This window comes from Lindgomyces ingoldianus (assembly GCF_010093535.1).
Source record: "Lindgomyces ingoldianus strain ATCC 200398 unplaced genomic scaffold BDR25scaffold_4, whole genome shotgun sequence".
NCBI classification, from domain to species: Eukaryota; Fungi; Ascomycota; class Dothideomycetes; order Pleosporales; family Lindgomycetaceae; genus Lindgomyces; species Lindgomyces ingoldianus.
In genome coordinates this window covers 2,284,016-2,308,760 of record NW_022985165.1, presented here as the reverse complement: position 1 = coordinate 2,308,760, position 24,745 = coordinate 2,284,016, and the positions used below count along the sequence as shown (strand labels likewise).

General features: G+C 51.8%; 11 protein-coding genes across 11 annotated transcripts; 6 read left to right on the top strand and 5 right to left on the bottom strand.

The window, feature by feature from the left end:
- Nucleotides 1–813: 813 nt before the first annotated feature.
- Nucleotides 814–1,883, top strand: BDR25DRAFT_331680 (glycoside hydrolase; the record flags this gene model as incomplete). The annotated part of the gene is made up of 3 exons (XM_033692664.1): nucleotides 814–1,154; nucleotides 1,226–1,600; nucleotides 1,865–1,883. 3 exons carry the CDS (start codon nucleotides 814–816, stop codon nucleotides 1,881–1,883), a joined length of 735 nt encoding a protein of 244 aa, XP_033552960.1.
- Nucleotides 1,884–1,980: 97 nt separating this feature from the next.
- On the bottom strand, nucleotides 1,981–2,256 carry BDR25DRAFT_212759 (uncharacterized protein; the record flags this gene model as incomplete). The annotated part of the gene is made up of 1 exon (XM_033684729.1): nucleotides 1,981–2,256. A coding segment is annotated over one exon (276 nt), but the record flags the coding sequence as incomplete, so codon positions are not given.
- A 2,681-nt stretch (nucleotides 2,257–4,937) lies between these two features.
- On the top strand, nucleotides 4,938–5,845 carry BDR25DRAFT_391382 (U3 small nucleolar RNA-associated protein 11; the record flags this gene model as incomplete). The annotated part of the gene is made up of 2 exons (XM_033698148.1): nucleotides 4,938–5,749; nucleotides 5,809–5,845. Exons 1-2 carry the CDS (start codon nucleotides 4,953–4,955, stop codon nucleotides 5,843–5,845), a joined length of 834 nt encoding a protein of 277 aa, XP_033552958.1. The 5' UTR covers nucleotides 4,938–4,952.
- On the bottom strand, nucleotides 5,843–6,914 carry BDR25DRAFT_300913 (3-hydroxyacyl-CoA dehydrogenase type-2). The gene has a single exon (XM_033689468.1). It carries the CDS (start codon nucleotides 6,743–6,745, stop codon nucleotides 5,954–5,956), a length of 792 nt encoding a protein of 263 aa, XP_033552957.1. The 5' UTR covers nucleotides 6,746–6,914; the 3' UTR covers nucleotides 5,843–5,953.
- Nucleotides 6,915–7,206: 292 nt separating this feature from the next.
- BDR25DRAFT_212392 (uncharacterized protein) lies at nucleotides 7,207–7,860 on the top strand (the record flags this gene model as incomplete). Its single annotated transcript, XM_033684716.1, has 2 exons — nucleotides 7,207–7,381; nucleotides 7,571–7,860. 2 exons carry the CDS (start codon nucleotides 7,207–7,209, stop codon nucleotides 7,858–7,860), a joined length of 465 nt encoding a protein of 154 aa, XP_033552956.1.
- A 188-nt stretch (nucleotides 7,861–8,048) lies between these two features.
- BDR25DRAFT_278910 (TFIID-31kDa-domain-containing protein) lies at nucleotides 8,049–9,161 on the bottom strand. The gene has a single exon (XM_033687715.1). The coding sequence runs from the start codon at nucleotides 9,140–9,142 to the stop codon at nucleotides 8,357–8,359; it is 786 nt and encodes a 261-aa protein (XP_033552955.1). The 5' UTR covers nucleotides 9,143–9,161; the 3' UTR covers nucleotides 8,049–8,356.
- A 197-nt stretch (nucleotides 9,162–9,358) lies between these two features.
- On the bottom strand, nucleotides 9,359–13,115 carry BDR25DRAFT_300911 (uncharacterized protein). Its single transcript, XM_033689467.1, has 3 exons — nucleotides 12,899–13,115; nucleotides 12,651–12,844; nucleotides 9,359–12,600 (listed from the first exon to the last, which is right to left on the bottom strand). Exons 1-3 carry the CDS (start codon nucleotides 13,021–13,023, stop codon nucleotides 9,443–9,445), a joined length of 3,477 nt encoding a protein of 1,158 aa, XP_033552954.1. The 5' UTR covers nucleotides 13,024–13,115; the 3' UTR covers nucleotides 9,359–9,442.
- Nucleotides 13,116–13,269: 154 nt separating this feature from the next.
- On the top strand, nucleotides 13,270–16,407 carry BDR25DRAFT_391379 (LNS2-domain-containing protein). The gene is made up of 3 exons (XM_033698147.1): nucleotides 13,270–13,794; nucleotides 13,846–13,916; nucleotides 13,970–16,407. Exons 1-3 carry the CDS (start codon nucleotides 13,686–13,688, stop codon nucleotides 16,124–16,126), a joined length of 2,337 nt encoding a protein of 778 aa, XP_033552953.1. The 5' UTR covers nucleotides 13,270–13,685; the 3' UTR covers nucleotides 16,127–16,407.
- A 382-nt stretch (nucleotides 16,408–16,789) lies between these two features.
- BDR25DRAFT_278900 (Thg1-domain-containing protein) lies at nucleotides 16,790–19,979 on the top strand. Its single transcript, XM_033687714.1, has 7 exons — nucleotides 16,790–16,906; nucleotides 16,987–17,076; nucleotides 17,321–17,452; nucleotides 17,587–17,631; nucleotides 17,741–17,913; nucleotides 18,038–18,231; nucleotides 18,291–19,979. The coding sequence occupies exons 1-7, from the start codon at nucleotides 16,893–16,895 to the stop codon at nucleotides 19,746–19,748; spliced, it is 2,106 nt and encodes a 701-aa protein (XP_033552952.1). The 5' UTR covers nucleotides 16,790–16,892; the 3' UTR covers nucleotides 19,749–19,979.
- On the bottom strand, nucleotides 19,980–22,320 carry BDR25DRAFT_300908 (uncharacterized protein). Its single transcript, XM_033689466.1, has 2 exons — nucleotides 22,075–22,320; nucleotides 19,980–22,023 (listed from the first exon to the last, which is right to left on the bottom strand). Exons 1-2 carry the CDS (start codon nucleotides 22,285–22,287, stop codon nucleotides 20,215–20,217), a joined length of 2,022 nt encoding a protein of 673 aa, XP_033552951.1. The 5' UTR covers nucleotides 22,288–22,320; the 3' UTR covers nucleotides 19,980–20,214.
- A 153-nt stretch (nucleotides 22,321–22,473) lies between these two features.
- Nucleotides 22,474–24,533, top strand: BDR25DRAFT_300907 (calcineurin-like phosphoesterase). The gene is made up of 4 exons (XM_033689465.1): nucleotides 22,474–22,931; nucleotides 23,072–23,547; nucleotides 23,604–23,926; nucleotides 23,993–24,533. The coding sequence occupies exons 1-4, from the start codon at nucleotides 22,778–22,780 to the stop codon at nucleotides 24,297–24,299; spliced, it is 1,260 nt and encodes a 419-aa protein (XP_033552950.1). The 5' UTR covers nucleotides 22,474–22,777; the 3' UTR covers nucleotides 24,300–24,533.
- The last annotated feature ends 212 nt before the right edge of the window (nucleotides 24,534–24,745 follow it).

Here is a 24,745-nt window from a genome sequence, read left to right as displayed (position 1 = left end):
TATCTTTCGAGATAGGTGTTGGATTCAGCAGTTGGGATTGGGGGACTCGAGTGGCTGGTGGTGGCTGGCGACAGTGACTTTTCCCCATCTTTTTCCGCTCTTGTTCCGCACTTGACACTCTCCTTCCCTCACTCTTCTTGGCCTTGTCATCGTCGTATCGTCTCAATTTCTTGTGAACAATCCCGGTTCACTCATTGCATCCTCGTATTGTCCCAAAATGCACCCCACAACGCAGCCAAGCACGTCTCTCGTCTGCCTCGTCATCACCAGCCTCATTCATATGGTACACCTATAGCACAGCCCAATATAACACCCCGGCAAAAATGTAAGGACTTAAGGAGCCGCCATCCCGACGCCTCTAAATGAAGAAGAGATTGAAATGCCTAGTCACCATTTGCTGGTCATCTGCTCACTCCATCAACTGATCCAGTCTGTCATACTCTAAATCCGAGGGCCTCACTAAACAATCCTTAGCTGTTTCGCAGAGATCACTGGGTCCACCAATAAGGCAAGGTGAAGATGTATTGTGGAAATTTGTGGAGATGGGAGGGGGTTGATGAGAGAATATTTGGTGAGCCGTGTGCCTGGTCCCCAGATTTTGGAAAGCGGAAGGGTAAATCGCAGAGCCGGCTCTGCCTTGGGCAGGTCAGATGAGAATTGTGGAGTATGAAGCCGCATTCCAGATCGCTTCTAAGCGTCTACAGTCGATATAACTAGAACGTATCATGCCCTCTATTCTCTACCAGATACTTGAACCGCATCGTTCAAATCCCGGAATTCAAACCCCCGAAAGAAAATCGATCATCTGCCATCATGGTCTCACTTAAACAACTTGCCCTTCTGGCACTGGCCACAGGTGCTGCGACTGTTGATGCTGCCTCTGGGTCTGGAAAGACGACCCGTTACTGGGACTGTTGCAAGGGATCCTGTGGTTGGTCTGGAAAGGCGTCGGTCAGCGCGCCGATTCGAAGCTGTGACAAGAGCGACAATCCTTTGGCCGATATGGCCGCGAAGAACGGTTGCGAGAGTGGTGGGAAGGCATACATGTGCTCCAACCAGAGCCCCTGGGCAGTTTCTGATACTTTGTCTTATGGATTCGCTGCTGTGAGGATTTCGGGTGGAACGGAGAGTAGTTGGTGCTGTGCTTGCTACAAGTAAGTTAGGAGAAGGGGGCCGTCTACATATAGGGTGGAAAGTATGAAGACTGGAGCTAACAAACATCTAGACTGACATTCACCTCCGGCCCCGCCCAAGGCAAGCAGTTCATTGTGCAAGCAACCAATACTGGCGGAGACCTCGGTACCAATCACTTCGATTTGGCCATGCCCGGTGGCGGCGTTGGGCAGTTCAACGGCTGTACTAACGAGTGGGGAGCACCACCTAACGGTTGGGGACAGCAATATGGTGGTATCTCTTCTCGCTCTCAGTGCGACTCCTTCCCTGAAAAGCTCAAGCCTGGTTGCTATTGGCGCTTCGACTGGTTCGCGAATTCAGATAACCCAACTGTCAACTTTGAGGAAGTCACTTGCCCCAAGCAGATCACGGATCGTAGTGGGTGTGTTAGGAATGGCCAGAACCCTACGCAGGGCATTGAAGGAACGTACAAGCCGACTGCTACACCCATGCCAAAGCCGAGGGGTGCTGGCACTTTGCGCTTCTAAGCATATATGAACAAGGCAGAATCCATGGGTTGAGTTAAACCTGGGCTTGATGTAAATCTGCAGCGTGGTATGGTCAGAAGTACTAACAAAATTTGAAATTTCATGTAAATACTCAGAATGAACCGAATGCAAATACTATTGGCCAGCCAATTACTAATATAACGGGTGGTCCCTTGGATCTAGATATGATTAACTTCTTCTAGGGCTTTATATCGCATTTGAGCGTCAGTAGTAGATAAATTTCAAGGTTCCGATCCTAAGTAGGTAACGTGAACCTAACTATCGAGCTCGATAAGTGCTAGCCCCCCATAGAGTCGGTTTAGAGAGGCCGATATTCCACATAACCTTTCGTAAAGATGCCCTTTAGCCCCAACTCTGCGATTAGCCACCTTGTTTTCAACAACCCCTTCCTTTCAATTCCCTCCTTATGCGACTGAATCTCCTCCACGTCCCAATTCACACTGACCCATCTTTCCCTTAAGAAATCCGCTTTCGCCGTACCGAGATACAACGCCGTTCCTCCAACAAGCTCCACAGAGTCCTTGGCGTGCAAGACATAGGCTGGAGGTATCGAATCCGTCCAAATTATGCCTGGGTTGAGGGAGAATGCACGGATGGAAGGCCATTCCAAATGCAAAAGCTCCAACAGGTATGCTATAGCGTTTTTGGCAAGACAGTAGGACGACACTCCGGGGATGATTCCGCTGACGAGAAATTATGCTAACCGTGCCGCTAGTGTTCAGGTTTTCTTCTCGGAGGGTGTTGGGATAATAGTGGATTGCTAGGTATGCCCCCCTTGAGATTTCCTTCCTACCTCATCGTCAGTATAGCTTACAAACCATCTAAGGGGAAGGCCTAGGGCTTGCAATGCCACCCCGCTAGTTCTCCAGCTCCTTCTCTCCGAGTCTCAGCAGCTGCTCTGCATGAGAATAAACGCCACTCCCACTCCTCTAACGGCACGATTCTAATACTCGACCGTCAATGAGGCTAGGATTTCTGCAATAGTATGGTTCATTGTTTACACGTAAATTCCAGGTTGGTCCGTTTAATCTGAAGCATTATATGGTCAAATTCCATTGTGCTGCACCCTGAAGGGCATCAATGATAAGTATTCAAACGCAAGATACAAATATCACTCCCTCCACATTACCTCCACCCCTCGTGCACTCTCCTTACCAACCTCCGATTCTGTAACCTTGTAGGGGGTAGGAGTTGTGAAAAAGGTAATGTATTGTGGTCTGAGGGTCTGAGGAGCAATGTGATTTATATAGGGTGATGAGACGCTAAGCATAAGGTTGATTGGGGAGCCTATCGTAGAGCGTTCCGACCTCTAAATTCTTTACTAATACCCTTCACCAAGTTTGAATTTATATGAAAAGCTATGTCTGTGGCGCAAGATCTGTCTAACGTTTAGCCAGCCAGTTACAGCTTATCTATCAGGCAGATAATTCCCGGAGGAGTTCGTCCTCTCCATCGCAGAAGACCTCCACGACCTAACGCCGATAAGCACCATAAGCTGGAGGGCTCTACGATGGGCTGCCCAATCAACCATAAACTTAGTATCTCATCATACTGCATAAATCATATACCTCCTCGGACCTTCAGTCCACAACACATCACTTCACACATGCTCTTGCCCCCTACCAAGCTCACAAGTACAAATATCTGTTGGATGTTTGCTTGGTGTGTAAACAGCTTAAGCGAATCGGGGAACAAGACCTCTGCTGGCCCTGCCACCTGACTATGCATCCAGAACACCAACCTAGTCGGCTCCTGCATAATCTGGTGGAGAATCAGAGCTTCAGAGACTACATACAACCCATGAGGCCTGCTGTCCCACCCTACGAGGGTCGGGCAAGATAGAATCCTCGAGACAGGTTCCCTTCTGTGGTTAGCAAGGAGTCTAAGTCATTCCTCTTAAAGTTTGTAAAATACGTCTTGTAGCTGGGGTTCAACATAGAGAAGTAGGCTAATTGGAACGACTGGTTTGCCACGATGGACGTCAATGCCTGGATTTGTGTTCTGCTCTCTTTGGCGAAGAACCTTCGGCATGTTCAGTTCCAGGACGTTCAAGATCCGGCCAAGGGTGATTTCATAGATGAGATAGCCCCCTTCATTGACTGGGCTAAGATGCCATTGTCTCCCTTTTCATAGAAGTTGGAGAGCTTGAAGATCGGGACTGACAAACGGTTATATTCGAAGTTGATTTTCGCAGGCGTGCCCTATTTTCTCTAGTTACCATGGCTGTAAAAGCAGGAGATAACCAGCAGTCCGAGGAAGAACTGGTGTGACATGAGAAGTGGAGTCTCTTCATCCAGCCTTCTCGATTAACTGTTTACATGGAGGGATCTTCAATTGGTTGAGCTTGGTTTGGATGCACTGATTGTGAGTGGATGGTGCATCCCGGATCCCCTAGCCTTTATACTCTGGTACTGCAAGGCACTGCGCTCCTTTAACTAAGGAGCATTTGACGGGCGATCGCTCCATGGGCGTAGCGAGGGAATCTGGGCAGCACATCTTCCCGTGAAGGATTTCTTGGAGCATCTAAAAATCCAATTCTTTAAGCGGAGTGACACTGTGGTTTGGCCGCGACATTCGAACTTGTCGGGGTTGGATTTCTGTCGTAGGAGAGGGGAATTTTCCAAGCGATGAAGATTTCTTCCTTCAAAATGCGGGGCCAATTCACTTCGGCAATTGGTACCGCTATTTCGACGTCTATCACCCTTGTAATATCCCCTTTAGGGGATTTTCTCAGCGCATTCGCGTCATGAAAGAAGGCATCAAAGCTTGCAGTCGTATCTTGTCTTGCGAAGAGTCCCGAAATCGCGCTAAATGCTCTTGCGAGACTAGTTGTGAGTCTGGAGAAATGCTCTAGATAGACGGCGGGAAAGCTTCGATTTGTCGGAGGAAAGTCTCAAGACCTTGTACGACACCTTTTGTCAGGGCCACCCTTCTCAGAATGATATACTAGTTAACGCTATGTGGACGCTTAATAAGAGGTTTCCGTGGAAAACCGGGCAGTAGATAGCTCCTCTCCTGTTGTTATCCACTTGGTATGAAATACACTAGCTAGTTCTAGCATAATACAGAGGAACTTTTAAATTGCAGCAAATCTTGGCTGTACAGGACTCTCCCTGATGTTTTCGTGCACGGGGTTAGATTCCCCTTCTGCTGCATGTCGTTTGGACCCGGTCGAGCACGGGCCAAGCGACATATCGATACCAAATTTTTTAGACCACAAACCTAACCGCATACTTTTGCAGAGCTTCCACACCCGCCCAGAAGCCCAAAATGTCCTCAATGCGTAACGCCGTCCAACGGCGCAACCACAAAGAGCGCGCCCAGCCCCTTGAGCGCGAAAAATGGGGTCTTCTCGAAAAGCACAAGGACTACAAACTCCGCGCCACTGACCACAAAGAAAAGCGGAAGCGCCTGAAAATCCTAAAGCAAAAAGCCACCGAGCGCAACCCAGATGAATTCTCCTTTGCCATGCTCTCCTCGACCGTCGATAAAGTGGGCCGGCGTGTCGCTGACCGGGGAAACAAGGCACTGAGTACGGATGTCGTGAAGTTGCTGAAGACGCAGGACGTGGGGTACATCAGGACGATGCTACAGGTGGTGAGGAAGGAGAGAGCGGAGTTAGAGGAGAGGATTGTGCTGGAGGGGGATGAGGTCAGGTTGCTGAGGGATGGAGACGAGGGAGCGAGTGGGAGTCACACCGTGTTTGTGGCGGATAGGGACGCACAGAAGGGATTTGAGGCGGAAGAGTGGTTTGGGACCGGGCAGGATCGGGTTGGGAGGGTGTGGAATCGACCGAGGAAGGAGAAAGAGACTTCAAAGGAGCTGGACGGGGATGCCGAAGTGCTGCAGAAGAAGCCTTCGAAGAAGCAGCAGGAAGCGAAGGATCTTGCGCGGAAAGAAGAGAGGGCATTCTTGAAGAGGCGCGAGCGGACGCAAGCGAGGATTGCAGGACATCTAGAAGCTGTCAAAGCACGGGAACGAGACTTGATGATTGCAGAAGAGGAATTGGAGAAGCAGCGAGCGAAGATGAATGGCACCATTGGTGGTGTCAACAAACATGGCGTCAAGTTCAAGATTCGGGAGAGGAAGCGATGAATGCCTTGACATAGGCACGACGGTGATGAAGAGGCACTCAACAACATATACCACAGCTCATGGACTGAACAATTGGGTGAGCTTTGGCCGTACTACCTCTTAGAGTGTTCTAATACTGTTGCAGATCGTCTCCCAAATAAAAGTAAAATAAACGAAGCCCACCAAAGACTAGTCCTCTACAGCCTCGCCGGCATCCTCATCCCACCATCTAGTCTCAAAACCGTCCCATTTAGCATTACATTCTCGATGCTATCCCTCACGATCCGAGCAAACTCTACCGGCTGTCCCGCTCTCTTGGGGAACTCCATCGCATTCTCCAAACTCTGCTTCACCTTCTTCCCCATCATTTTCGTCATATTGCTCTCGAACAGCGCTGGTGCGATGGTAACCGCCCTGATACCATACTTCGACAAATCACGCGCAAGAGGAAGCGTGAGAGATGCTATGGCACCCTTAGAAGCCGCATACGCAACCTGGCCCATCTGCCCATCAAACGCCGCAGACGAAGCAATCATAATTATGACGCCACGCTCGCCATCCGGTCCTTCTGGCTTAACCGTCGTCATATATGGCACAGCCTGCCTAATCAAATCGAGTGTCCCTCGCAAATTAATGTTCAGCACAAAATCAATGCTCTCAATACTCAACGGCTCATTCTTCCTATCGACTATCAAACCTGGCAGTCCCACTCCCGCACCCGCCACTACTCCTCCAATCTCCTTCCCCGTCTGCTTAACCCATTTTAATGTTTTTTGTATAGCGGCCTTTATCGATCCGGTGTCGGAAACGTCTGTTTCGAAGAATCTGGCGCGCGAGCTGCCGAGCTCGGCAATGATTTCGGAGCCGGAGGACGCGTTGAGGTCGAGGAGGGAGATGTAGGCACCAGAGGAGTGTAAGTCCCGGGCGACGGCGAGAGCGAGTCCAGAGGCGCCGGCGGAGATTATGAACGTGCGATTCCCAGGCTTCATGATTTGCTTTCGTAGATGGAAAATGTAGTAGCAAGAACGAGAGGTTGAATTTAGGGTTTGATAGCAGACGCGGAATTGTGATGTAAATCAGTGCTTGTAAGGTTGGAGCGGCTCAAGGTAGGAGTGAATGTGAGTGCGAATGTGAATTGCAAGTCACACCAGATGTAAGAAGCACCGTAGACAAGATGATCTTGACATGTGCATCTCCCCACCGGTCCGGATCATCAATTCACCACCCCCATGTACCTCGGCCCAAGCCCATCGGCGATCTAACCCTGCACCTCCGACATCCTGGTCCGCATCCAAAGCACCCGCTCCCTAGCACTATCAATCTCGAACCACCTACGGATTAAGCTTCACGCCCACTAGTTTATTCAAATAGAATCCGCAATTGACGCCCGCTCGCGCACCCCATCTTCCTTCTCTGATTCCGAAAATACTTCCGCGACGCCGCTATGGCCATGACGATACCTCCTCATCCCCGAACAGAAACAGAAGCGACGAAAGAAGAGCAGGACCGGATAGAAAGCAAGAAATTACCAAGCAATCCGACGCCGCTCTCTGCGCCACAGGAACAGCAGGTACGGGATCTATATTACCGGAATGTGAGGGAGAAGTGTGCCGATGAAATTAAAGGTATTACACCGCACTGGTCCCCTTTGTCCCCCTGCAATTCATCGCGCATGCGGTGTGATGCCGGTGATATCTTGCCTACGGCCCCCCTCCCCAAGATCTAGTTCCCCTTCCACCCAATCTCAATCCCTTTTTAGAGTATAGAGAAAATCGGGTAGCACAATTGCCACACTAACATACCCCCCCTCCTAGCATTCGCAGCCTGCGCCCTCGGCCGCACAATAACCATGGTGTGGGCATGTCGTGCGCAGAAGCTCGCCATGAATTCCTGCATGGTGCAATATCAGGGACAAGAAGAACTAGACAAGGCGCGGGCAGAGTGGTTTCAGTTGGCGGGAGAGAGAAAGCGGATGAGAGAGGAGAAAGAGCGAGAGTTGCAGGAAGCGAGAAGGCTGCACAAGGAGTGGTGGGCGCTGGACGAGAGGGGGAAGCTGCAGGGGAAAAGGGCGGAGGTGGCTGGGGAGAGAGAGGGCAAGCGGTGATGGTGATGGAGAGATTTATGCAAAGAGGAGGGGAGTGGAAAAATATCGAGGTGAGGCAGAAGTGAGATGAGGATGAACATATGCATTGCACGGCGTTTTCGAGCACATTTATGTATGGATATATGAGTGAGTATTTAGCTGCGTTCAGCTTCAGCTGCTACGATGTATTACTAGCGGAAGGGCCTTTGGGATGAACGGAAAACCTCTGCACTATATATTTAGTGCGATTTGCGACATCTGATACAGACGTAACGCTAGCTACCTTGGAAAGGAAAGAATTCAGCTCTGGTATATCCCCAATCATATCCACCTACAACGCCGTGAAGTGCAGTGTTTCTATCCAGGCTGCCAATCCGAATCCTGGGCCAATAGAGCGTCCAAGTCCATGGTGACCGTCTTTGAACCTTTTAGTGGGACGAGAGAGCAGCCTCTCCGTTTTTAGACCAATCAGTTAGCTGAATCAGTCCACTGTGCTCTGGCTTGTTGAGCTCATCTTTCAACCATCAGCCATCTCTGCATCCCCTCCTCTCAATCCCATAACCTCCTCAAACTGATCCTCATCCACATCCTCCTCCTCCATACCCCCCATCGGAACATCCCCAACCGGGCCGCCAGCGCCAACCCCACTCCCCTCCAACCCCTCATCTTCCTCGCCCTCACTCTCCCAACTCTCCTTAACACTCCACCCAACGCCAGTAAAGCAATACCTCTCCGGCGGCAAGCGAACCCCAAATTCGCGCTCCACTCTCGGCAACGCAATTTTGTTCCGCTCACTCGCCACCTCCATCATAAACTCCTTCGGCAGGGCTGGGGAAAATTGCTGCGCGACGCGTGCACCGACGGCTGTGCGCAACGCGTTGAGGGAAATGCCATCGTCTTCTTTCGCCGCTTTCTTGGACGACGTGGATTGGTGTAGTGGGGGCTCGTAGGCGATTGCATCGGACAAGATACCCGATGTGTAACGGTATGCGAAGTCGAGGAGTTGGAGGGGGACGCGCTCAGTGTAGGCATGCACGCCCATGTTGGCGAGCAGCAGGTGGATGAGGCGGGCATCGCGGGGGCGTTTGGTCATGCCACTATCTTGGAGCGAGGTCAATGGGTGTGCGGGGTTTATCTGCGCAACGGTTTGGCCTTTGGAGAGTTGGGATTGGGATTGGGACTGTGGTTGCGTTGCAGCTTGCGTGGAGGAAGCGGTTGGTGGGCTGGGGTTCGGAGCGCCTGTTGCGGTCGTGGGAGGGGTTGAGATGCCATTTGGGAGGTCGGCCGCTGCTGGTGACGCCATGCTGAGCCGTGAATCTGTGTTGGTGGTGGCTTTTGTGGGAGAGAGCTTGAGATCGCGAGTGTCTTTCAAGGCTAACGTAAGTCTTGGCATTGAGGCTCCTGTGTAGGGCTGAAGTCGAATAAACACGTGATAACGAAAAGTTGCCCTGTGCGCCGTCACACGTGACGAAAAGTGAGGTTTATTAGCTATAGCGGAAGACACCAACAACTCCATTGCATGCTATCCAAAGGCCATGAGATATCCAACCTAGCAGTGTCAGGTGAGAGAGCACCTGTCGCTTTTACTGGAAACGCTTTCCAATCATGCCGTGCTCATGACACCATCAGAGATGCCCTCGTCCTCGTCTTCGTCACCAGTAGCCTCACTCGTAATACTCTCATGCAGGCTAGGCGTCTTATCACCTCTCTTGCCAATCCGTTTAATCGAACTCCAGCTCAGGGCACTTGTTTTATCTTTAGGTGTGCCAATCAATGGGCTGTTCCCAGGGCTGTCTACACTCCTGACTAGCAAACCTCCCTCCTCCTCCGCTTCATCTGGAGTTACCGCCTCGTTCGTCTTCTTGGAGAACAGTGACGTCTTGCCCTTCCCGAACTGCAAGAACTGGCTCGAGCTGCTCTTCCGCGACAGTTTCTGTATGAACGATTCTTTCCCAAAAGCATTAGCATGAGCTTGTGATTCTGAAGGCGTCTGAGAAATAGACCTCTCCAAAGACTCGCGTGGTGAAGCGTTCGAGTCATCATAGTCGGTCGACATGGATCGATTATCTCGCGATTGGCGCGGGGCTAATGGTGAGGATGTGTCTTTCCCAGAGTCGTTGGCTGCCGTCTCTGAAGCAATCAACCTCTCCTTCTCCTTCTCCTTACGAGCAGCTTTCTCGGCCTTTTCAGCTTTGATTTTTCTCTCTCTTTCTTCCTTCTCAGCTTTCTTTGCCTCTTTCTCAGCCGCCTTCTTAGCTTTATCTTCATCACTCTTCTTTTTCAAGAAGATGCTGGTGAAGTTTGGCGCAGCAGGATTGAGCTGCTTGGGCGGCGTTGGAGGAATCGGACCTCCTGGAGGAATATATGACGCTGACGATTGCGGACGCGTTCCAATAGGCGCCTGAGTTGGTGATCTGGTGGTGGATGGAAAATCCGGAGTGTCACCGAGCAATAGGTCCTCATGCACAAGACTGACAGTCGAACCGTGCTGCATCGAAGGTCGCCGTGATGGCATTCTTGACCAGGATGTAGGGTTTCCCGTACTCCAATCTGCTCCAAGCGGGCTCCCTCGGGCGCCAAACTTATCAACCGGCCAACCGAATAAGGTCTGACTTTCTGTAGACGGCCTGGGAAGGAGATTGAGGTCCGAAGACTTGGAGGAGTCTTGACGAGGAGATGAAGGCCTGTCCATTCCTAGAGCAGCAGTCAGCCAAGGGTCACCCTTAGAACCAAACATGTTAAACGGCCGCTTCCGTGTAGCTACATGTTTGGGGCTATGAGATGACTCGACTGGCTGAGTCTTCGAGGTGCGGACGAATGCATCGTACCACGCACCTCCAGAATGACTACCGCGCCGTCGTGACGATCCGATTGGATCAAGTCCGGAGGCTTCTTGCCTAGGTAGCGACTGACTCTGGGCTGCCTTTAAGGATCCTAATGGGGGGCCTTGATCGGAGAAAGTCTTGCCTCGCTGGCGGTTTAGACCAAATATATTTCCAAATCGCGTGGTCTGTGCATTGGTGATGAAGGAGCTAGATGTTGAGCGTACCGAGCGTTTGTCACTATCAACAAGGGTCTGATTTTCATTAGTTGGATAGTACGCCAACTGTCCAGCACTGTCTCGGGGGCTGGCAAATACACTCGGAGAGCGGCTCTGTATTGAGACTGGCGAACTGGGACTTTGAACCTGATCTAGTGTTCCAGGAGCACCGAGACCAGGGAGAACATTGCGAAGGTTGGGCGAAGGGTTCGAGGGTGCCTGTGGTGGTCCCGGATCGTCCTCGTCCTCGGTATCGGTGGTACCTGTATCATTTTCAAACAGCCCAGAAGGTAGTAGTGCACCTGCAGTCGGACTCATCGGTGCGCCTCCAGTGAGGATCTCCATCTCAGCCTGGGGAAATGATGATATGTTGAGGTTGTTACGGGGCGGCGGGAGAGCCATTCCATTGTTGATGTTGAAGTATGGCGTGGCATTGGGGAACGTTGGCGAAACACTCGAGATACTTGCGTTGAATGGGGGGGCCGTTGAATGTACGAAACCGCCAGGTGCTGCAGACGTCAGTGGTTCGCGCATACTGACAGGCCTTGATCGGTGGCTGTTTCTCCTACCAGGAACGAGTTCGGGAGGAGGTGGGTTATTGAACATCTGAGGCTGGCTAAGGCGGCGCTGTTGGAGGAAGGTCAGCCTATTCGAAGCCTCTTGACTAGCACGTTCGGCTTCTGTGAACAAAGACCAGGCTTGGGCATAACGCTGTTGGAGGGCGTTGAGCGTGAGCACCCACTGCCTGTCTTCTTCTTTTTCAGCATTGTCAGGCCCATCTTGCGTGTCTCCCCCTTCCTCGCCTTCTTCTAGCTTCTTCCTCTCCTCTTCTAGGGCTTTGATTTGAGTGCCTTTTTCACGGATGACTTCTTCGAGGCTCTTGTTGGTCTGAATTTCGTCGGCATGCTTGTCTTTGAGCGCCTGTATCTTCTGCTCGGACGTGGCTTCCAAGTTGGTTCGCTCTTTCCCTATACGCTCCACCGCAGCCCGCAGGTCGCCAGCCTCTCTTCCCCACCGTGCCATGTCGTCCTTCAGCTTCTTCCTCTCCGCCTCCTTTTGGCGAAGCACTCTCTCCTGCTGCGTTCTCCTGGTTTGCGCAGCAGTGTTGTGCCTCTCTAAGCTTGCGACCTCTTTTCGTAGATCCCGACTAGCGTCTTCCTTCTCTTTAAGCGCAGCTTTCTTCTCGTCCCGCTTTTCCAGCAGCGAGACTTTACTGGCCCGGAACTCGTCTTCCTCCTCTTTGATTTGCTTCTCCATGTCGTCAATCTCGCGCCGGAGACTGTCCAGCCTTTCCGTCAGCTGCTTTATAGATTCCATGGAGTCGGCCTCCTCCTTGGCAGAGCGAGCCTGGTCAGCTGTCTGCGATGCTGGGGAGTTGCGTCGACCAATTTCCACCCGTCTCACTCGCGACGTGCTATTGCTATGTTCGCGAGCCATGGGCGGCGCAGCGACAGGAGGAATAATAATGTCCACCAGATTCTTATTTGGCCGGATGATTGGGGTCGGAGTATATTCGTCATCATCGCCGCCATCGTCGGCCTCCTTGTGCGGCACGGTATTGTAGAACTGCTCTGAGGAGGCCGGCAGGGTTCTTAGTCGGATAGGGATGCTCGGAGCCTGGAAATTGGCCGAGTTGAGGGTGACGATACGAATGAGATAGTGGTGATCTGGCTGTAAGTTTTCAATGGTAACGGAGGTTTCTTGGGGTGAGACATCGCCAACTGCAGGCTGCGTGAGCTTGGGGACAGGCAATGGGTAGCGGGAGACAGACTGTCAATGCCGTTGATCCGAATCACGTATTTTAAGACAGAGGCGCGCGCGTCAGGCGGTTTCCAGTGCAGTAGGACGCCGTCCGCCCTGATGCCAGCAAGAGAGACGATGGGCGCAACGGGCACCTCCAGCCCGAGCAGAGCGACGAGCTCCTCGACGGGCTTGGAGAGCACCTGGTAGCCGCGGTAAGCGACCCTACGGGCACAAACAAGATCAGTCACTGCACATATTATATGAAGCCATACGCACCAAAAGAGAGCAGAGAGCACGAAGAATGTCTTGAGCCAGCCAGACGAGACGAAGACGAACGCCTCCATGTTGTAGTGAGTGACATGCGGGTGCCAGTAGAGAGCGGAATGGGGTTGGGACAGCATTGGGGCAGCGTCTGCGCAGGTCAACAGACGGCCGTGAAGGGACAGAATGGGCAGTGGCAGTCGCCGGTGTGTGGGCCTTTGAGGCGTGTGAGGAGTAGCCGCAATTTGGATGCTGCACATGCGGGCATGTCAAGCACTATCGCCCTGTTCTTGGCGACGCCGGGCCCTCGATCCGCGCCCATGGTTGAGCCATTCACCTCCCAACACGCCAACATGCACTCAACGCTGACCTGCTTGCTCGCAGTGTTTTAGACCGGCTGCCTCTTCACGGTGCCTTCATGCCTCCAACACTGCAACACTGCAACACTGCAACAGCGCCTTTCTTTGCTCGCCTCCACAAGCTTTGCGAGACGACGGCGGTCCGCTTTGCTCCGGCTCAACTGACCCATGACCAGCGCCCGTGATTCCTCGTGATTCCTTGGTGACCGCATTGGCACGTTCCTCACAAGCCTCACCACTTGCGACTTCCTCGGAAGCTCAATTTCTTGCCCAGGTTGCCCCCAAAACCTGTCTTCGCCTCATCGACGCCTACTCGTCTCTCCTGTCTGTCTCTCAACACCACACCGAGCATCCCCCAGCTATCCCCCAGCCCCTCCACCCGCCGAACCTCATTCCGCAGTGACAATCCCCGGTGACCACCTCGGACGCAGAAGGAAGGGGCGATGCAGTACGTGCGAGCAGTCACCGGCACTGTGTCAAAGGGCTGGAATTCCATCAATCCCGCAACATTGAGTGGCGCAATCGACGTTATCGTCGTCGAGCAAGAAGATGGTATTTGCGTGCCCTGGAAACTCTCTCACCCAGTCTTCTAACGCTGTGTAGGATCCTTGGCATGCTCGCCCTTCCATGTTCGCTTCGGGAAGTTCCAGTTGCTACGGCCGTCGGACAAGAAGGTGAGAATGTGTGGAGCCACCGGTTGACGGGGTGGTGGCTAATAAGGCATTAGGTCCAGTTCACTGTCAACCACACCAAACAGGACTATGCGATGAAGCTTGGAGAGGGAGGTGAAGCCTTCTTCGTTTTTGAGACCACAGCCCCCATCCCCGAAGAACTACAGACCTCACCCTTAGCCTCCCCAGCATCGAGTCCTGAGCAAAAGCCTATCGAAGCCCATTCGAACCGCGGACTGCTCGAACCTGACCCTTTTGATCTTGAAGGTGGCAGCACTATACGTAGAGGGAGGCAGTCCGTCTCGGTCCCGCCCATGGATTCCCTCCATGCAGACGTCTATGACCGCCCAAAATCAGCCGACTGGTCTGCCTTCCAGATGCCACGTTCGCGAACCGACGAAACCCTCCCAACCGTGAATGTAGGACTATCACAATCATTTGACGCGAAAGAGAATGGACCTCTATATGTGAGCAAGGAGGCGGCAATCGCCTGGAATGCGCCCTCGCGGTCGGCGAGTCCACCTCCAGTGTCCCCGAGCGAGGCTATGGCACGTGCCATAAATCTATCGAAGAAATTGTTCGTGTCCAACATTCCGAACAAGGTCACTGACAGCGGTGACCTCATGCTCGATATGACAGGTTACAAGAGTAGCGAGGAGGAAGCTCTTCGAGCGGAAGTGGTGGCTAGGAAAATTCTAGCTGACGAACTGGAGGGTAATTATGACATCGGGGCATTGATTGGTGCCGACGAGAATGGAAATCTTTGGATCTACAGCAGTGAAGAGGCAAAAGCAGCAGCCAATCGAAAGGTTGCCTTGAACATGTTAAACGAGGATGCTTTGCGCTCGTCGGACGCCGTATCAGATCCCGGATATCACAGCGACGACGCACAGAGCAACACCACGGCCGAATATGCGCCTCACTTTCGCAGAGATTCAGACAGCGCTGTTGGTCTGACTACACCACCAGATTCACCGGATGCAACTGGCGGCGAGACTCGGAACTATGCAAAGACGCTCCGACTCACCAGCGACCAGCTCAAGGCCTTAGACCTGAAGCCAGGCTCAAACACAATGAGCTTCACAGTGAACCGCTCGACTTGCACTGCGTTCATGTTCTATTGGAAGCACGATACTCCTATCGTGATTTCTGACATCGACGGAACGATCACCAAGTCTGACGCCCTAGGCCACGTGTTAAACATGATCGGTCGCGACTGGACTCACTTAGGAGTCGCCAAGCTGTACACCGACATTGTTAACAATGGGTACAACATTTTCTACTTGACAAGCCGCTCGGTAGGGCAGGCCGACACTACCAGAGCTTACTTGAACGGGGTTGTCCAAGAAGGATACCGTCTACCTAAAGGACCCGTCATCATGAGCCCGGACCGGACGATCGCCGCCTTGCGGCGTGAAATATATCTCCGCAAACCTGAGGTCTTCAAGATGGCTTGTCTCCGAGATATCATGAACCTCTTTGGAAAGCCTGCAGGGCAAACTCCGTTTTACGCTGGTTTCGGCAATCGACTAACAGATGCGCTTAGCTACCGCTCGGTTAACATTCCCTCTACTAGAATATTTACCATCAACTCAAATGCGGAGGTGAGCTTGGATGTCCTATCTTTAAACAGCTATAAGACGGGATATGCTAGCATGCGCGAGATCGTGGACCACTTCTTCCCTCCAATTGGCTTGCTTGTTCCGGCGGGTGGCGAAGAATTCACCGACTTTAGCTATTGGAGGGAGAGACCTCTTGACCTTGAGGATTTCACCGATAGCGAGGATGAGGATGATGATGAAGCAGCCATGGAAGCAGCGAGTATCAGGAGTGAAGACGAAGGATCTGAGATCGGTGAGGACCTTGAGGCGAGCTACCTTTCGCGGGAATCCATCGACGAAACCGGGGGACTTGAAGAGTCCATAATGGAAAGTGTGGAGGGGGATGAGTATGATGAAGGAGACGGCGAAGAAGAAGAAGTAGAAGAAGAAGAAGAAGAAGAAGAAGAAATGGAGGAAGATGGGGCGACAGAGGAGGAAGAATATGACAATGAGGATGGAGGCGACGAGGGAGAAACGCCGACAGACGAAACGGGTGGCCCGCTTGACGGCCAAGCCGAACGTATCGCGCCACTGGATTTGGCAGAGTCGACGCCGCAAGGAAGTCCTAGGAAGCAATCCTCAAGTTCAACACCGGCGCGGAACACTCGCTAAATGGCATTCTCCAAAACCATGATGACGAGGTATATTTTCACCTATGCTGTTAGACTATATTAGCATGGACTGGAGTTAAAAAACGGGATTGTTAATATTTCGCGTTTACATCTTGCCTATAGTAGGTAACACACTCTGGGTGGCTGTAATATAGGTGGAAGGAGCACCGAGTATGGCGTATGGGTTCCCCGTTGGGTGATTGAGCATTTGGTAGCATTTTTCGGAGTTTGGTTCTAGAGCGCATAATGGCCGGCATCTAAAAGGTACAGGCGTGTACCCGCCACTTTGCATAGTTGGATAGAGTCTAACGAAGTGTGTCGTCTTCTAATACTTAACGACCTTGTCCGGTAAGGTGAATCATGGGTATGGTGGCTAAGTTACCAGTCCGGATTTGAGTTGAATCTCATGCGCTGGGGCGAAGGTGCAGTTTTGGGCGCGAAGTTTGTTCTCTTCTGAAAAGTGTCGACCTTATTGCGGTCAAGCCGAATCAAATCGCCGGGGCTAAGGTGCAAATTCGGATGCATGGACATGCAGTATGGCTGAAACCCTTTGTTCTCTCTCCTGCATGAAAGGTCCGAAGGCCCATCAGCACCTGCATCTGCTCCCAAGCCCAGTCGGCAAGGCCCGTGACTTTCAGCCTCGAAACACTCAACCCCCAAACCACTTGCCGCGACGCAAACTCAGCACCTTACAATCTTTTCTTCGCGCGTGCAATGCTGTGCGACGCTCATGGCACCTCGAGGTGATACTGCGACGGAAGGACATAATGGCTAATTCCAAGTGCGTACATGGCCTCCAGGTACAGTGGGAGAGGACCTGGAGCGAGCGCAGGCAGGGGCAGTGACTGACGAACCCGCTAGATACGAATATGTGCGCTCCTTTGAGCAGCCGGACATTTTACTAGCCAACACGTGGATTGTGGTGAGGATTGATGGGAGGGGTTTTTCAAAGTATGACTTTCCATGTTCACATTCACTTTTATTTGCGCAAGCTTGTGTGCTTCTGTCATTTTCTTATCTGGTTCCTCGAGGATTTCCTAGCATGCGGTTCCCCGTCATGTGCGTATGTCTCACATGCATATCTACCTATTATTGGACTTTCTTTCGCCCCAATTTCTAAACCGCAAATTTGAGCGTCGAGATCTCTTCTGAGGGATAATCATGTGCTAATCAGTCGCCCGACTGCGGTTTGTAGGCTCACGACGAAATATAAATTCGCCAAACCAAATGATCGGCGGGCTTTAGATCTCATGAATGCGGCGGCGGAGGCCGTGATGAAAGAGTTACCGGACCTGGTGCTAGCGTATGGGAACAGCGATGAATTTAGGTATGTCTTGCACATGAGCTCCTCTTTGCGTCATTCGAGAATGCTGGAGGCCTTAAATATCATCGAGTCGATGAGGAATGGCTTAGGACTCCGATGATTTCGTTTCACAAGAGAGTAGAGCTGACGCGTGTCAGTTTCGTCTTCCATAAGGATTGTGTGCTGTTTGAACGGAGGGCTAGGTACGATCCCTCCCCTCCAGACACATCGCCCCCACTCCCGACCACATCTGACCTCCGCAATCTCCATATGGCATGCCGTGCAACCTTAAGCTGATCAGATATATTATAGTAAATTAACGACCACAGTTGTCTCGACTTTCACGTCTTGTTATACTTTCTTCTGGCCGACATATTTTCCGGACAGTCCGCTCACACCCCCACTGCCGAGTTTTGATGGTAGAGCTGTGTGCTATCCGAGTGATCAAAACTTGAGGGATTATATGAGTTGGAGGCAGGTTGATTGTAAGCTCGAGCAAGTCTGTTCTTCTCACTAACTTAGCTTTCTCTCCCCAAGGAGCCGCTTTATATCTATTTTTGAGCCTGTTGGTTTAGTCAATAGATTGCATGATATCTGATATTCTGATAGGTCACATCAACAACCTCTATAACACGACATTCTGGGCGCTTGTTCAACAAGGCAACATGGATGCCAGATCGGCAGAACAAGAACTTGCAGGCACTGTCTCATCTGAGAAGAACGAAATTCTCTTCTCCCGCTTCGGAATCAACTACAACAACGAGCCCGATATCTTCAAGAAAGGGAGTGTCCTGTATCGAGATGTATGTCCACCCTGATCTATACTGCCAACTGTACACACTTAGTATTCTGACAAGCCTAGTTCTCCCCTCCTTCAATTCACTCATCGCCCACCCCTCCTCGCTCAACAACCTCACCACCACCGCTCTCCCATCCACGCCCGATGTCTCAACCACTCACCTCTTCCATCCTCCCGAAAGAATCATCGACAAGCTCAGACCCCTCAACACCCCACGGTCCAACATTTCTCTCAACGTCAACAACGCCGTCTCCACCCCCATCTCCTCCATCCCACTCAATTCCCGCCTTCCCAGCCGCCCTCTCTTTTCCCCAAAATTTCATGCCAATGCCTCTACCGTCAGCTCCCATCTCCAAGCAGCCTCTTCCCCAGCTAACCCCCATCCCTCTCCCACCCCCAACTCTCCGACCCACAAACCGCCCACCCCCATCCCTCAACCCACCAAACCCCACAGCCCACACCAACACCTCTCCCGCCCCGTCCCCAATCGCCCCACTCCCAATCCCAAACCGCACATCCTCATCCCCACCCTCGCGCTCCGGAAAGTTCAGCTCTCACTCCGCAAGTGCATCTCTCAGTCTCGCCGGAAGCAGCACTTCGATGGCAACTGCAGCCACGCACAACAACCTTAACGCCGCAATGTCCATGTCCATGTCGCTCCGACCTCAAACCGCAACAGCCTCAACCTCAAAACACACGCTCAAACGCCGGAGCCCGAGTCTCAGTATCCTAGAAGGCGCCCCCGAGATCCCATTGCGGATTTCGAGCATCCCGCTGAACAACAAACCGCGGAAATTGAGCTTGCCAAGCCAAAAGAGTTTTGGGACATTGAAGGTGAGGGAAAAAGAGAGTGGCGGTGAGGAGGAGAATGGAAATGGGAAGGGAGGCAAGGGCCTGAAAGAAAGTCCCCCACTACCAACAAGCGGGGCGCTAGGGCGCATGAAAGAGCTACCATCGCCGCCAATTGATAGCTTGCAAGCAGACTCGGACGCTTCTGTACCCTTAAGCCCGGGTCAAGGCAGGGTGTCAGCGTCACCGGGACTCGGAAGTGGTGGGGATCGTGAGAAACCTCTCCCAGAGCTTTTATCAAACAATCTACATTCCGATCCCAATACCAGCCCCCCGGTCCCAGAGAAGTCGAGCCAACGGACTACACCGCCATTGCATACCAGGGCTGGATCTGCGCCACTGAATCAGACTTCATCTTCATATTTCCCTGTTTCATCTATATCCCAGACCGCATCTTCTCAAACGCCTACAACTACGAAACCCTCGAAATCTCAATCTCAATCCAAATCAACATCCAAATCAAAGTCTAATTCTAAGCCCAAAGCCGCACCTGGGATACCCGAATCCGGATCCTGGGCAGCTGGTACCCAAACGTCGGAGATGAGTAAGACGGCGAAGGATCGGGATCGGAAGAAGAGGCAGCGAGCCCGTATTGTGGTCGAGCATGTTGATGTTATCAAAGACGGATTTTGGGAGAAGAGGCCTTGGATTCTGAGTGGGAGGACTGGGTGATGAGTATGCGTGCGCGCTAGGGAGAAGGGAGGGGCGAGTTGGTGATATTGTGCGATCGTTCTGGGTTTGTATAAGGGGATAGAGATAGGCGAGGGATAGGGTAACACAGTGCAGGGGGCCTGCCTTACCTGTACGATTGATGACTGTCCAGAGAGAGTGGACTGACGTTTATGGATTCCAAGTTGAGATGATAGATGATTTATCTTCTTTTTCTTTACTGTAATTCTACTACTATTAGGGGAGGGGAAATAGGATCTGAAATTAGCCTCACCCACTCACCCCCGCCGTCCAATCAGTGCGTGGTAGACATGAGCCACGAATTCAGCAAAATATTTTCAGTGACAACCACGAACATCCCGAAGATGGAGGAATCTTCAGCGCCTACTGCTGCAATGCCGCTACTAATACCCAAGCCATGCTAAATTCCCAGAAACTTGTTCGATAAGAATGCCTTCCACCCTCTCGCTCAATTCCTTCCTGTCCTCGACTTAATTTTCCTTCCCCCCTTCTCTGCCTTCCTCGCCTGCTTTTCCTGCCTCAATATCCTCCTGGCTAGTTTCCTCACCTCAGTCTTCTGCTCCTTTGTGGCGCCTTGAGTGATTCCCTTCTCACACAGGATCTGGTAGGTCAGTTTATTCTTCATCTCTACCTTCTTTTGTGCCCTCGTCACCGGTGGTGTGGTTCCAGGAATAATACCTTTGCGTTTGGCTCGGCGTTCTCGGAGATAGAGTAGGCGAGCCCGACGTTCGTCCTTGGTGAGAGTTTTGACGGGACGGCCTTCCCAGATGGATGGGTCGAGGGGTAGAGAACCGTCGGAATTGCGCGGGAGGCTTGGCCAGGCGGCGGCTGGGTTAGATGAGGGAGGAAGAGTAAGAGCCTGATCACCCCGGGTGTCGACGAAGTATAGAAGTGCTGATGAAGATTCGGCTTCTGCATCGTTCGTAACTTTGACAGCTTTCTTGCCTTCATGCTCAGCTCTCTTCTCGTTTTTCTTTTGAATCCGCCGGAGGATGTATTCTTCGAGGGATTGGTTTTTCAGGGCGGCACGCTCTTCACACTGAGCTCGTTCCTTTTCGGAGAGTTTTGCAAGCTTGGCGGCAACGGCAGCTTGGTCATCTGTAGGTGGCTTTTGGGAAGCTAACTTAGCTCTATACTCTTGAATGGACAGACCAGCTTGGGCAGCCGCCTTGCGCTCTCTCTTCTCCGCTTTCGAAGGATATTTTTCCACGTCACCGTAATGGGGTACTTTCTTCCGCTTTTGAGTAGAATCATCGAAAAGGATGACTCCCCCCATCTCAGCTGGAGGTACTGGACGGCCTCTTTGTTCCTTCTTCCCTGCTTTAACCTTGTCGGCCATTTCTTTGACCTGTTTCAGCTTCTCCGCGCGTCGGGCCTTCTTCTCCAACTTCACCTGCGCCTTCTTGTACAATCTATCCTCGCGCTTGATTTCCGCCAAACGCACCTTCGCCTGCTGCTGCAACTTCGCCGTCTTTCTCACATTGTGTTGATAACGCTCGAGCGCCTCTTCTCCGGTACAATTCACCCATTGTGGCAACTCTCCATGGTCTAGTGCCTTTTGGATCAAGTCCACCTTCAACTGCTTCTTCGCATCACGGAGCGCCTTTTGCCGAGCGAACTTCACTTTTTTGTCTTCTTTCTGACTAGCCTTCCTAGGAGGAGGCTTGAATTCTCCTGCATCCTGTCTCCGCTTAATGATATTGGCAACCATTCGATCGATGCGCGCCACAACGGCAGCTTCCTGCGCAGCCTCATCACTGATTCTGCCCTCTGCGAACGCGGTCTTGCGATCTGTTCCTTTCTTCAGCTTAGAATTTAGCTGGTTCGTCTCCCTCTTGAAGGCCTTTCGCTTCTCGCGAAATGCTTCTAGACCTTCAGCTTGCCGCTTGTGCTTCTTTTTCTTGGGTTTGAGATTGGTGGGGTTCTCGGCGACCTCTACTCTAGGTTCGTCGGTCTCGTCGGACTCTTTCTGCTTCTTGCAGATTTTCTCTGGGCCTTCATCTGCCCGCCCCCGCTTGTTTCTCTTGAGAGTGGAACCGAAGGGGTTGGTTAGTGTTTCGGACATGATCTCGCTGGTCTCGGAGGTAGGAGGAGTGGTAGTTCGGGAAGGCGGGGTGGAGGTGCTAGGGAGAGAAGTCTCGGGGGCAGAGCTCTCTTCGGTATTTGGCAGAGTTCCTGCAAGGCCCTCGCCCCTGACAAAGAATCCGTATAAACCGCCGCGATTTATTCCTGTCTTGCGTACTTGACTGAGAGTGCTCTAGCAAATCGTTAGTCATCCGCCGAAAGCAATTGAGGCGGTAGCAATTGCCTCTTGACCCGTGCCGACGTTCTTCAAACTCTCGTCAAATGCTCGCATCCACCATTGGTCGCTGACGCTGTGTGCGGCCGACTTCTTACCCAGGCCCAATTGATCCCGCTTATGGGAGATCAAAAGCGGCTTCTTGATTCCGTGGCCGTGGTGGTCTAGAGAGTGGCCCGATCCACGCCAGCCCTGCCTCTTCAAATAGGCGTCTGCGTTCATCCAAGCCGCAGCGTTCCCCTTGCACAGAGAAACTGAAGAAGCTTGGAAATGGGAGCTACAAGAAGAAAATTTGTGGGACAACGGTTGCTGCCGGCGAATTCTTGGCGTGGGGTCCGTGAGCCGAGCCGGAAAAGGCTAAACCGAAACGAGACCTCCTATATCCACGACATCTCCATCACTATACTTCTTCATACTACTTTTCGTTGTACATTATCCCATGGCCATATAATAAAATTCATTAGCGGCGATCCGGATGCGGCAAGTCAATGAACATCCTTATCGCATTTCTCTCTGTGAAACGCTCCCCGCCGGATTCACCATGGCGTCCTTTCACCATGGCGAAGGTCGCTCCTTCCAATCACCGTTGCTGGTGACGACGGCTAAACAGTCCTTTGTTTCTCACACTCTCTCTTCATTTTTCACTCACTCTCCACGCCGACGCTTGGTTCTTTTTCTTGCTTTCTCCATCGGGTTCGTCCTTACGGCAATCATGAAACGTGAACACTTCCTTTGGCTTCTGTCTACGACGGCGAACGTCAGTGCGGCACCCATGTTGATCTCAGGGCGGGAGAATGGCGATCTGTTTTTCAGCCTTGATAGCAAGTTTAGGATCTCCGTCTTCGAGGACCTTCACTTCGGCGAAGGTAAGTTGATGCCAGGTTTATTATTCGTCACCTGTTGCTAGACCGCTTCCAATATCTAATTAATCTGCCTACCTGCTTTTTACTTGCTTCTGCACCCTTTTGGCACTCCTCATTGACTAGCTCGGTCTAACGAAGCCCAGACGAATGGACTGATTGGGCGCCGGAGCAGGACCGTAAGACAGTTCAAGTTATCAATTCTATCCTGGACAAAGAACACGTAGACCTTGCTGTTCTAAACGGGGACCTGGTCACTGGTGAAAATCTCTACCTTGAAAATGGAACCCATTACATTGACCTAATGGTGGCTCCGCTCGTCAATCGATCAATCCCATGGGCTTCTGCCTACGGCAACCATGACATCGACATCAACAGCTCATCTCGCGCCCTAATGGAACGCGAGAAAGCCATTGGACGCAACCTCTCTCATACAAATTCTATGGTCAAAGGCAAAGAAGCGGAGGTGGGCACAAGCAACTACTACCTCCCAGTCTACTTGAGTGGCCGTAAGTCAATCGAGTTGTTGCTGTGGTTCTTCGACTCCAAAGGAGGATGGGCCTACCAAGATCGGACATCCGAAGGATTAAAGGTCCCTACCGCAGATTATGTCAATGAGGAGGTAGGCTTCGCTCTGGCTTCCTTCGAGACTTCTCAAAGTGCTGACTTCGAATGCGGGTTGTCAAATGGTTTAGTGAAACCAAAAAAGCAATCCGAGATCAAGAGAAACGAGTCATTCCAAGCCTAGCTTTCGTTCATATCCCTGTCTATGCTACTGCAGATTTTCAGGACGCAGGTATTGACCCAAAGAAGGAACCGGGAATCAACGAAGAGGTACTTGGAGTCCAAGGAAACAAATGTGTCAACAAAGGTAGGGATAAGAATGGGAATGACGAAAAGGACTGCCACTATGCCGGTGGTGATACCCCCTTCATGAAGGAATTAGTTGCGACCGAGGGATTGCTCGCAGTCTTCTCTGGGCACGATCACCGAGTCGACTGGTACGTCTTCCTTGTCCCAGCTTTGGGCTCTGGGCCAATGATATTAGTATTGATGCTTCAGAACAGGTGCATGAAATGGACCGCTACAAAACCTCTTCCACATACGGACCCCTCCACCGGCAACGACATCCACCTGTGCCTCGGCCGTCACACAGGCTACGGCGGCTACGCTGGCGAAATTCCCCGTGGCGCACGACAAATCCTAGTACGCCAGCAAAACCTCCGCGAGAAGAGTGTTGAAACATGGATCAGACTCGAAGACGGCAGTGTCTCCGGACACGTAGTGTTGAACACTACCTACGGCCAGGACAGCTACACAGCTGAGCAGACTTCCCATGATGGTGCATGGGACGATGCGAAAGCGAGAGGTTAGTGATTTGATCGAGAGTTTGCTATATACCCTTTTAAAAATGATCTGGTTCACCGTATATAGGAAATTGCTGTGAGGGATTCTTCAAATTATTCCGTCTCTCGAAGCACTGCAAGGTGTGCAAGGTCCAGGTTCCGGCAACGGGGCTCGAAGATCTGGGATAGTGCAGAAATATGGGCTGCAGTTCTGAGCGAACTTTCTAGGTGGAATCATAAGGAGAAAGATACTTCAGTCGGCCTTTGGAATGAGCACAAAGCTCACCATGCGTGGGTGAATAAAAACGTTCACACCCATGCCCCTATCTGTGACCGAAACCCAACCCTTTCCAACAAATTGGAAAAGGCGCACTCTCCCGATCCAAGATCCCTAGGACTCTCAACTAGTTCTAAGGAGCCATTTTAGTCTTGGTGATCGGAAACACGGCATCATGCTTGTCGACTTCACTCCAT

What these genes read in the sequence shown, in the direction of transcription:
- BDR25DRAFT_300913 (XM_033689468.1), bottom strand. Translation starts at nt 6,745, where the DNA reads ATGAAGCCTGGGAATCGCACGTTCATAATCTCCGCCGGCGCCTCTGGA.
- BDR25DRAFT_278910 (XM_033687715.1), bottom strand. Translation starts at nt 9,142, where the DNA reads ATGGCGTCACCAGCAGCGGCCGACCTCCCAAATGGCATCTCAACCCCT.
- BDR25DRAFT_300911 (XM_033689467.1), bottom strand. Translation starts at nt 13,023, where the DNA reads ATGCTGTCCCAACCCCATTCCGCTCTCTACTGGCACCCGCATGTCACT. An exon ending in GTGCTCTCTGCTCTCTTTTG is followed by an intron (nt 12,845 to 12,898) that starts GTGCGTATGGCT and finishes TTGTGCCCGTAG; the next exon opens with GGTCGCTTACCGCGGCTACC. An exon ending in TCGGATCAACGGCATTGACA is followed by an intron (nt 12,601 to 12,650) that starts GTCTGTCTCCCG and finishes CGCAGCCTGCAG; the next exon opens with TTGGCGATGTCTCACCCCAA.
- BDR25DRAFT_391379 (XM_033698147.1), top strand. Translation starts at nt 13,686, where the DNA reads ATGCAGTACGTGCGAGCAGTCACCGGCACTGTGTCAAAGGGCTGGAAT. An exon ending in CGTCGTCGAGCAAGAAGATG is followed by an intron (nt 13,795 to 13,845) that starts GTATTTGCGTGC and finishes AACGCTGTGTAG; the next exon opens with GATCCTTGGCATGCTCGCCC. An exon ending in TACGGCCGTCGGACAAGAAG is followed by an intron (nt 13,917 to 13,969) that starts GTGAGAATGTGT and finishes ATAAGGCATTAG; the next exon opens with GTCCAGTTCACTGTCAACCA.
- BDR25DRAFT_278900 (XM_033687714.1), top strand. An exon ending in GATGGGAGGGGTTTTTCAAA is followed by an intron (nt 17,077 to 17,320) that starts GTATGACTTTCC and finishes TGCGGTTTGTAG; the next exon opens with GCTCACGACGAAATATAAAT. An exon ending in GGAGTGTCCTGTATCGAGAT is followed by an intron (nt 18,232 to 18,290) that starts GTATGTCCACCC and finishes TGACAAGCCTAG; the next exon opens with TTCTCCCCTCCTTCAATTCA.
- BDR25DRAFT_300908 (XM_033689466.1), bottom strand. Translation starts at nt 22,287, where the DNA reads ATGAACGCAGACGCCTATTTGAAGAGGCAGGGCTGGCGTGGATCGGGC. An exon ending in ACGTCGGCACGGGTCAAGAG is followed by an intron (nt 22,024 to 22,074) that starts GCAATTGCTACC and finishes ACGATTTGCTAG; the next exon opens with AGCACTCTCAGTCAAGTACG.
- BDR25DRAFT_300907 (XM_033689465.1), top strand. Translation starts at nt 22,778, where the DNA reads ATGAAACGTGAACACTTCCTTTGGCTTCTGTCTACGACGGCGAACGTC. An exon ending in CAGATTATGTCAATGAGGAG is followed by an intron (nt 23,548 to 23,603) that starts GTAGGCTTCGCT and finishes CTTCGAATGCGG; the next exon opens with GTTGTCAAATGGTTTAGTGA. An exon ending in CACGATCACCGAGTCGACTG is followed by an intron (nt 23,927 to 23,992) that starts GTACGTCTTCCT and finishes GCTTCAGAACAG; the next exon opens with GTGCATGAAATGGACCGCTA.